A 10,747-nucleotide genomic window follows, 5' to 3' on the forward strand; every position below is an offset into this window, starting at 1 on the left:
TACAAAATGATGCAATTGCCTGCACAGAATACCCTACGACGTGTATTATAGCATGGAAGACAGCGGTTGTGTTGACACACCACTCTGAAAATTTGATGAAGACTAAAAAGTTGACTATGTTAACTCTTGAGTATACACTCCCTTTTCCTCAGCAATTATTCATTGAAGACACACTGTTAATTGAAACAATTAATTTTGCATAACAGCACACCCTTGATAATGTCTCACAACTGTTACAATTAACATCATGAAAAACATCAATGGTGACCACTGCTGGGTAGACTTAACAGTGAATGATCACTGACTTTAGTGACAAAATTCTGGTTCTATGATTGACTAAAATTTCACCAATAGAGCCTCGGCATATTATACAGAATCCAGAACCACTTCACAAAGAGCTGAAGTTCTTATCCAATACAATGTGTCGATAGAGTTGTATGTTTCCTATCGAATGTCGTAAAAACAGTAACTATGAACCGTGCAACTCTATCATAGCCCTTGGTGCTGTAATACGAAGTGTTTTGTCAATATCTTATCTTCTTTGTAACTACTCTGTCAATTCTAATTTTATTGATTTGGTGGCTCTCCAATGCAACAATAGCCAGACTGTGATGCTGACATTCTTCAGCATAAAATGAGAGAATAAGAAGAAAACGTCTAATGCTGGTGAATACTAAGTCTGCAAGGGTATTTGCCGAGTAAACATTGCACTTCTTAGTGGCACTGGCATGAGACATGCCCAGAAATTAGCGATCAATGGTTCTTTCAGTGTGTGTAGGATTATTCATAGAAGAGTGCACTCCGGAGTCTAGACTGGCACACCCTTCCTCTTGGCTATTGAACTCCCCGAAGTAGACTAGACCTTGACTGCTTAGTTCTGACTACTACATTCAAAACGCAATTGTTCTTGACCTTGTTAGGATATATACATGTTTATACCACCGTTTTATACTTGTAGGTTTAAATAAATATACCGGTACTTACATAGTCGTTTGAAGCTGAGGGACAGTCTTCTTTTCAGTTTCTTGATTTTGCTTGCCTTCGTTGGTTTTTCTTTGGTTTCTTTCGAATAATCTGTCATGCCTTTCATACAGAAAAATTGAATTACTCTGATGAACTTAATTAAGACGTAATTGAGAGATTTCTCTACGTCCCGATGTAATTTGAAACCCCATTCATGCGAGAAGTGTGGGTCGATAAATTTTATTTTACATGTAAATATCAGCATCAATGAGCGCAGCGGTGTGGGTGGGGGTCCAGAAAATTTCAAAAAGTTGATGACACTACAGTTTTCTTGTGCATGGGTGATTCCCCTTTTACAATTTTACTCGATCTTCCCCTATTTGACAATTTTTACTTGATTTATTGTTTTTGATATGCATGACTTGTAATATTTATTCTCCGAAATGGTCAACCGTGTACAAGGAGAGCACTGAATCGCGCAGATTTAAAATAATGATAGGTTTGACACGTTTTCGCAACCTTCAATAAGCTGGGAAAATATTTACCGATCATTGAAATGGGATAAAAACGGTGGATGGTGGCTCCGTTACATTTTTTCGAGGTTTGTTTTGTCGTGCGTGTTGTTGACTCACTGCACTCGAAGTAACGCTTTCACGGAAAACACACAGAGGCCGGTTTCACTCGAAAACACTGTGTTTGGTGTTGCACGTACAGCGCGAAAATGTCAGTGATTTTCACAGAGTTTGGATTGAACATTAGTTTCTTGCGATATCGATAATGACACTCAACACAGTACATAGCTAGGAACACTTAAGGTCTCTCAGAAATCATAGATGACGTTGACACGATCACGAGAATCAGAGAAGAATACTAACGTGACCACACTGTAACACACAGCAACACTTCCTGAGCCCGATCACCCGGTAACTGTACTGTGACTGAGAGTATCAGAAACATGCGTTACCTTCTTTCGACGTCTGATCGGTTATATTTCCGCATGCCGCAAGTAACTCGGTCGACATAGCTGTCCTATGTTCACGACACGGCGGATAATAATTAGTTTCCACGGGAAAGTCCAGCGAACATGAACACGAACAGTTGTAGGTCTACGACAAAGTTCCTGTTTGAATCGAGGGCGCCATCTTTCTTATTAGCATAATTTATGTAAATTGGAAAAAGTTTGCGCCATTACGTCACAGAAATTAATCTCTTCCAATGCCTGTCCGTTTGCCATAGAAATCAAATAAAACAAAATACTACTTTCGTAATTTTAGTCCAAGGCACAGGCAAATAAATTGTGCAGGTTTTACCACGAACCTTGTAACTTTATAAATTATTTTAAGGATTTGCTAGGAATAACACTGCGGCCCATGGGCACCGTGACTGTTGGGAAATCACATGGTATTTAAATGTTTATAACATTGGTCCAATTAAATAAATAAATAACTCCACCCATGTTGAAAGTATTTGTAATCATCCAATTTACTTTCTACCTCCCGAGTATAGTATCCTTCAATAGCGGCTGGAGAACAGTAATGTTTAATAGCGCGCCCTCTATAACTTGACACTTTACCTCCAATTCACTCCAGGTATGATTTTGCTGACTTGCGTTTGTAATAATAAAACAAATTAGAATATTGGATGAAGTGTAGATGGTGTTTTTATTTTGTTACTCTGTTATTTGCTTGTTCGTGAACTAGCGCTCATCACCGGACAATACGTCACGTGTTCTCAGTCTTGATTAATTATATTTGTAAGAAACCACAGAAGACAGGTAAACTTTACTGCCCTATAATACCATAGACCAGGGTCTATGATAATACTTACAAATTAATCCTCGATGGGCAAAGCAAATAACCTAACAATAAAAGACAAACATCATCTACACTTTCCTCGAATCTGCTAATTCGCACAAGTAAGCCTGTAACCTCCACAAATGTAATAATCTCCACAAATGTAATATCAACCACAATTGTAATAAAATCAACCACAAATGTAATAAAATAGTCAACCAAAATGTAACAACCCGCAACCACAAATGTAATAAACAAATTAACCATAAATGTAATAAACTCAACCATAAATGTAATAAACTTGAACTTGCATATGTGACCATTTGTTTATCAATGCCTGAGTAACTTTAATAAGACAAGTGTAATGTTATTGCATACTTTCCTGAAACTAGGTTTCTTTCCGAAACACAGAATAGAATACTTTGAGAACACTATCAGAAAAAGGCAAGGTACTGATCAAACCGTTAGATAATGGAAGTGGAACAGCAGTTCTAGACACTAATAATTACATAATAAGGAAGCGTCAAAATAACTCGTCAACCAGTGATACCACACAAAGTTTATGACAGATGACTCAGAACAAATAACAGAGAAATATAAAACCTTATAACAGAAACTTACGACACAAAACATGTTGACGAGAACATATATTTCAATCTAGTAAAAAACAATACGAACACTACCTTGAACACAGAAGAACAAAATTAGACATCCTGGCATCCCTAGTGAAGGAACAAACTTCAAGTGGGACAACATAGGAATACAGACAATCTATCGATTATTCCACACAATTTATCCACTGAAGACGAATTTGAGGCGATTGATTAAGAAAGTACGGCAATTTTCGAAAAAACCGGCGTTAAAGGATCGTAGTGTTATACAGTCTTCCCCACTCTGGAGTAGAGACTGCACCACTCTGGAGTAGAGACTGCACTGACATTCATATTACAGCTGTGTCTCGCCGTGGCCAATCAGTTCTATACACAAAACATAAAATTCACTTTCAAATATACGTACAAACACACTAAAACGCAAACAATCAAGATATGAATAATGTGTGGAGTTGCTTTCCTTATTACATAGATCAATATTTAAGGGCTAATTCCTCAATTGCAACGACAAAATAGATTTATTACATGTATGGTTGACAAGTATTACATTTATGGGTGTTTTTTTTATTACATTTATGGTTACCATTTATTACATTTGTGGTTGGTGTTTTTATTACATTTATGGTTGATTTTTGTTACATTTATGGGCGATATTACATTTATGGGTGCATTTTATTACAATTGTGGTTGATATTACATTTGTGGAGATTATTACATTTGTGGAGGTTACAAAGCCTACCAGTCTTTTAACTCGTGTCATATTCGCCTGACAATAGCTCTCTTGTCCTCCACGTAGTTTCAGAGTGGTCAACATTTGATGACGTTCAAGATCTGTGCGATTGATTTGAATCAAACAAATATTTTGCAACAAGTATCTGAGAAAAGTGCAGCTGAAAACGTTTTCGGAAAAACAAAAGTTTTAAAAATATCAACCCTGATGGCGCTATCATAACGTACAGCGCCTTAAAAAAGGGAGCTCGGCGAAGTTTCACAGTCCTCCATGAAGTGCGGAGGTCGAATTTGTCTTTGGCAAATCTTAGGTTAATTTTCTTCAATTGCTGATGATCTGTATTTTAATATGCAATATTTTCTTTGTTATTATCATGGGCTACTTTAAGGAAGTTCTAGCCTTGAAGCTGAAAGATTATCACTTTTACTCAAACTTTCCTCTAGCAAACTTGAAACCATTCCTTTTGAAATCAAGAGGTACCGGTAGGGGTAGGGGTAGGTAAGTAGGTTGGTAGGTAGGTATGTAAACAGGCTCTTCGCTGAAATTCAGTAATTCTTCACGGCAACCACAACAAATAATGAACTAAATACATGAAATATTTCATCCAGTCTGATTAGCACTTTGCCTTACATATTTGCTGGAACTGTAATTGGGCGAAAGCCTGTTGTTCCCAGCCAGTAAATAAATAAATAAATAAATAAATAAATAAATAAATAAATAAATAAATAAATAAATAATAAACAAATAAATAAATATATATATATGTATATATATATATACAGAGAGAGAGAGAGAGAGAGAGAGAGAGAGAGAGAGAGAGAGAGAGAGAGAGGAGAGAAGAGAGAGAGAGAGAAACCGTGCAGCACGATGACACGCCTAGTATGGGTGATCCGTTCACACTGAACGGTGGCACTTTGATTCATCGTTTGTCATCAATTAATGATTACGGTTTTTACAAATGTACACAGTATTTTGCCAAACAGAATATTCTAGCAGGTTGTGGGAAGTAGAACAAGAAACTGCAGTTGATCGCAGAACAAAACGTGCTGAAAAATTTGCCAAGAGGTACAGCTGTCCCTTTTATACTATTATGATAATTACGTTTAGTTTTCCTAACAGGTGAGGGAAGTCATCCTATTTCCAAACCTTTGTAATCGCTGTTCTTTCTGTTTTACAAGATGAAGTTTTCCTGTAAGAGAAAATATGTCAAAACAGCGCCCTCCTTCGATTCCCTGGAAAACACACACACAGACACGTACCGAAAAAAATCTGCCCATTCCAAACAAGGTCAGTTTTATTTTGAAGGGGGTTTTTAAAATCATAGTAAGTCAGAAGGGGGTGGGGGCATTAGAACGCGTTTCGAGTTTGTTCAAGTTCGAGGAGGCATTTGAACTTTTTTGGATGCTACCGACCTTCCCCTCCAGGTGTTTGCGAATGCAGCCCTACGGCTCCAAAATTAATTTTGTGTCCGTGTTTACTGTAATAGTGCACACACATCAATCTGTTGTTGATAGGCAATTAGCACCGATTTCTAAATCGACTGACTAAGCATTACGACACGCATCTAAAATCTCAGGACAGTTTGTGCTCAAACCCGATAGCTAGTAGTGTCGTTTCCAGGGCATCGTCTACATCTTTGGTCAACCATTCACATGCGAACTAGGAGTAAATAGTCTAAGAAATATAACACTAATATTCTTATTATGGAAACTTCTGGGGTCACAATGCTGGAAATTGAATGCATTTATCAGTAATAATCTGGGGAGTGACGTCACAAAGTTAACTGGCATTGACAAATCTATAATATTTCATAATTATGATATTAATATTATATTTCTTAGACTATTCACTCATAGTTCGCTGTAAACTACCAAAAATTCTAAGCACATTTTCTACGATTCGATTTGTTATTAAAAGATCGTGAATACCACAAAGATAGAATGAAGGACGCGGGGCCCTAAAACTAATTGCTTTATATGTTGGATCAAAAGTTTGTCGGAGAGGACCATGGTCAAAGGTGTGCAGTTTGAGAACATTTCACTGGTGAGAAGTCTATTATCCGGTGATAAAAGGGGCAATGCCGCCGGGTATCCTCACGTCTCAGACTACTTTGTTTTTTGGTCATCACGGTCTACAATAAAGAGGGCATCTCCTAAAAAAATTACCCGGGAAAAGGATAAGAATATCGATCGGATACTCTGAACTCAGAGAAAAAGCAAATTTTGGGATTCAGAACTGGTTCAGACCGAGGCTTTGAAATGTAGATCTGTGTCTCATTCTAGGATACGACGTTTTACTTCATTACCGTGACGCTATAGTTTGTATTGACATGGCTGTAGCTGTATTATGACACTAGCTTCCCTGTCTGCTAGCTTTTGTAGATTATGGGGCATCTTTTGTCAAAGATATTTTCAATATTTCTCAAAAAGGGTATCGTTTGTTGAGAAGTCACAGAGTCCCAGGATATCTTGAAATTTTGCGGAACGGATGTCGATATCCAACCATCTTGGGAGTGCCACATCCGGGTGTCTAGAAAGGCGCATTCATACCTGTCAGGTATCTAATAATGGGCTTAATGACCCGTTCATCCTAAAGCGTACGTGCATTTATTCACATAAGAAAGAATGAAATTCGCTAAAAGCTATAAAGAGTTCTGTCTTGATCATTCTGTGTAATGGAAATTTTATGGATTCAAAATGCTGGGTCCATACGCTCGAGTCATAATTTCTCTAAAGATTCTTCTGATTAAGCATATCAAATAGCTCGAGATTATTGACTGTCATTGTAAAAGCAGATCTGTAAGTGGGAAGGGAGTGTAATTTATATAGGAATAGGAGTGGTCGCAGAAACAGGGTCTGTCTTACCCGCTGAAGCTAATATATACGTTCTGACCCGGATCTATGCAGTAACTTTCCCAAATGACAATAAAATTATGAACTTAAAAATGAAAGACATCTTACCGCCTCCCTTTCTGGAAGAAGCTTGAAACAATTTCGCAAGGCTAGTATGTTTTATGGATTCGATAGTAAGGTACCGTTCAGTTTTTACGGCCGGGGGGGGCGGCAAAATCCAGGGGGGGTCATCAAAATTTTGGAATCCGCAAAGGGGGGGTCATCGCTTTTTCACTGGTAGGAAAGGGGGGTCACCACATTTTCAAAAACATAATACCAACAATAAAGTTCACTTTATGCCATTGCCATGATCGACCCTCTTTACCGGCGGGCCGCCTTCGGCGGCCCACTACAATAAATATACATTATGTATTACCCATGACCCTCTTAACGGGCAGACGCCTTTGGCGGCCCACTCCAAATTAGGTTTACCGGCAGGCCGCCTTCGGCGGCCCACTACAATAAATATACATTATGTATTACCCATGACCCTCTTAACGGGCAGACGCCTTTGGCGGCCCACTCCAGTAAAGTCTACTTTATGCGATAGCCATGATCGACCCTCTTTACCGGCGGGCCACCTTTGGTGGCCCACTAGAATAAAGTTGACTTTACGTAATGGCCCTGACCCTCTTAACCGGAGGGCTGCCTTTGGCGAACCACTCCAATAAAGTTCACTTTATACAATGTCCGTGGACATGAGTTGTCTATGGAAATGAAGTTAAAAATTGCCTTACAGTCGTCCTAATTAACAGACGTTTCAATGGATGTGGCTGAGAAGTTTGTGCACTGGCATCTCTGCTACACGAATAAAGTGTGCCGCGTACCGGAGTTCAAATCCAAACCATGCGGGTAAATTTGACATATGGGTTTTAGTTATTTTTAAGGGGGGGGGGTCATCAATTTTTTTCATTTGACAAAGGGGGGGGTCATCTTTTTTTCACGAAAATGCAGGGGGGTCTACATTTTTTGAACACCGGCGACAAGATTTTGCCGCCCCCCCCCAGCCGTAAAAACTGAACGCTCCCTAATGGCATTTTGTGTACGTGTTGACCCGCGAGGTATACGTGGACATTCAAAGTCTGCAACTATAGATCAAGACCTCGCCTCACGTTCAAACATAGCTTGCAGAAATGTCATGTACTCCACCACGCACAGTGGAGGCCTACCCAGTGTATCGTTTGTGATTTGATATATGATGACATTGCAATACAAGATGAAAACTTTCACTTGTTTACGTCAAAAATAGGTTATTCCATTGGGACATTTAAAGCAGACTTTATTGATTACTAAATCCCTTATACTAAAAACGATAAATAAATCCTAAAAATATAGCGATGATAATAATCGAGACTTACTATGAGAAGAACAAGACGCGAAGTGTACTTTGAAGCTGTCTTTGCAAAAAATTGTCAAAATTCGTAAAATTGCCTTAAAAGTATTAGAATCGTAATTTTGTTAAAATGTGAACAATACATGCAAACTCTCAAAGCCTATTCAGCAAAGATATGTTTTTATGACATTTTATGATAGAAGACGTAAGTTGAACCCGATTATCATTGATAACTTGAAGCTCAGCTCAGTTCTCTGTGAAGCTAAAATATAACTTAGCTTTCTCTCAATAAATATCTCAATCTGACACTTGAAAAAATTACCATTAGACGTGAGGAATTGATAGCGCCGTCCTTTCGTGATCAAGAGAATGTGTTTTAGGGCCGGACTAGCAATGTATTTCATTGACAGCTCTAAGTCCACGATATCAAATGATCCCCTTCAACCTGTTCTTGTCACCCATATTCATTATGAACAGGTCCACAATCACCATTGATAAGAACTGGTTTGGACAAAACCATTGTGGTTAAATAAAGGGTTAAGCAAAGCACTGCAGGAAAGCAAGATTCTCTGGTTATTTTGAACAAAGTTCGTCCCAGAGGAAAATGGTGTTATAGCTGATGTTATTGGCGTTAAAGTTGGCCATCGACCACACGCCTGTACTGTAGAAAGTAAGTCAGGTGATGTCAGCTTGACGGAACTTCCGCCATTAATTTCTTGTATATGTCTTAAAGGGACATAAGCTGTAACTTGTGGCAAGTTTTTCAGTATTCTGCTTCTGTATATCCACTACCGTGTCTGACCCTAATCCGTTTGTCATGCTGAAATTTCGAGTATTCTTTTTGTCAACACAGCTTGTATGTGTGTAGTGATCATTGTTTATTGTTTACAAATGAATTCTAGTCCGGACTTGAATACAATTTTCAACAATAACAATGGAGATTATACTCATATAGGTTGTGTTGATATGCTAAATACTTGGCATTAAATTACAGTTTAGGGATTCAATGCAGAAAGTATAGGGAAACCACAAAACAAAGGTTATGAAAAAATAGCAAATGATACATCTTATGGAGCTTTAAACCATTTCCCTCCCTAGAAAGCAAATTATACGGATACAAATGCCTAAATACTTCAGAATATTTGATATATCGGAGTTTTTCATACCGTGCTGTTACTTTTTCGTTCCTCTTTACGTAATCTATACCTCCATTGTTTGGCACAATTTGTATTTATGGGAAACAGTCAGTACTTACTGTGATTTATAGTGCATTTGGTGACTGACCATTAGAATGGCGCCCAGATGCTGGTTTTGTCTCTTTCTCATAACTTTTTTTGGACACTGCAAATTATTTTCTCGGTAATCATCCATATTTGTGCGTAAAATAGTCGATTAATAATCTTCACCTTTCCGAAATAAACTTATTAAAAAGAATAAGGCAGTTTTTCTCTCACATCACAGTTACACTGAAGTAGGTATGGGAATCCCTAGGGACACCTGACTGCAAAATCCTTGAGATAGCTGGCAGTATTGATTTGACAACTAGAAGTGACCATTTTGTTGGATGTCAGAAAGTACCGACCACCTACGTCTAACTCATCACGGTACTGTTGCAAAAATGCGAGAAAAATCGCAAATAAAATATCTACTTTCACATTAAAACGCGCGGTACGGTTATTGGTAACCCAATGAACACTACAAGTGAAATAGGGATATTCTATATGTCTTGTCGTTCTTGAAAAAGGCTTGGTATAATGCATGCATAATGTTGTTCCTTAAGAATCCACTGTCATGACACGATGACTAATATGTTGGTGTGTTTAGGCCTATACGATAATTTCCGTTTTTTAACTCAGCACAACTCTTGAAGTATTAAAAAGTTTCATTTGAGTTAAAATCATTACTTTGTCATCATGTCTGATATATTTTATATAGAGTGCAAGTGTTTACAGCGTTTGACAAGGGGAGTGACGCTTTAAGTTTATTTATTGTATACAATTGTGAAGTCTGAGTGCCTTTGACAGGGTGACAATATAGAAATACATCGTAATTCTAAAATTCCAAGTGAAATTCCATAATGTTTGTAGTTAGGCCATAGGCTTGCCAACAGTTAGTTTCCAGTTTTGGAAGTCAAAGACGTATTGCTCAGGACACGTTTTACATATATAATCAGGTTATTGCAGAAAGATTAAGTGGGCTTATAGACCTAAAGGTACTTAGAATTTAAGGAATCTGTCAAAAAGTATCAAAATACGCGGATTTTGTTTAAAGTAGGCGAAGTACAGTTCCTTAGTTAGCCACTAGGTGACAAAATCACAAAAAAGTGCGTTCAAATTTCACTCTCTTCGGCCCTCCGAAAACCCGATACCGAATGATTCTTCTTTCCTTATTTGCCACCTGATCGAACTCAATACCGTGTCCCAACC

The 10,747-nt window shown here is 38.0% G+C and overlaps 1 protein-coding gene across 1 annotated transcript in view; it reads right to left on the reverse strand.

The window, feature by feature from the left end:
- LOC139144186 (cyclin-dependent kinase 14-like) overlaps window positions 1-2,098 on the reverse strand; it is a 132,661-nt gene extending 130,563 nt beyond the window's left edge. The window contains exons 1-2 of the mRNA XM_070714836.1: window positions 1,928-2,098; window positions 985-1,083 (exon numbers count right to left, since the gene is read on the reverse strand). Of these exons, the coding sequence (XP_070570937.1) occupies window positions 985-1,083; window positions 1,928-1,985 (157 nt within the window). The 5' untranslated portion in view covers window positions 1,986-2,098. The remainder of the gene's footprint in view (window positions 1-984; window positions 1,084-1,927) is intronic.
- Between the last annotated feature and the right edge of the window lie 8,649 nt (window positions 2,099-10,747).

Source organism: Ptychodera flava, chromosome 11, assembly GCF_041260155.1.
Source record: "Ptychodera flava strain L36383 chromosome 11, AS_Pfla_20210202, whole genome shotgun sequence".
Taxonomy (NCBI): domain Eukaryota; kingdom Metazoa; phylum Hemichordata; class Enteropneusta; family Ptychoderidae; genus Ptychodera; species Ptychodera flava.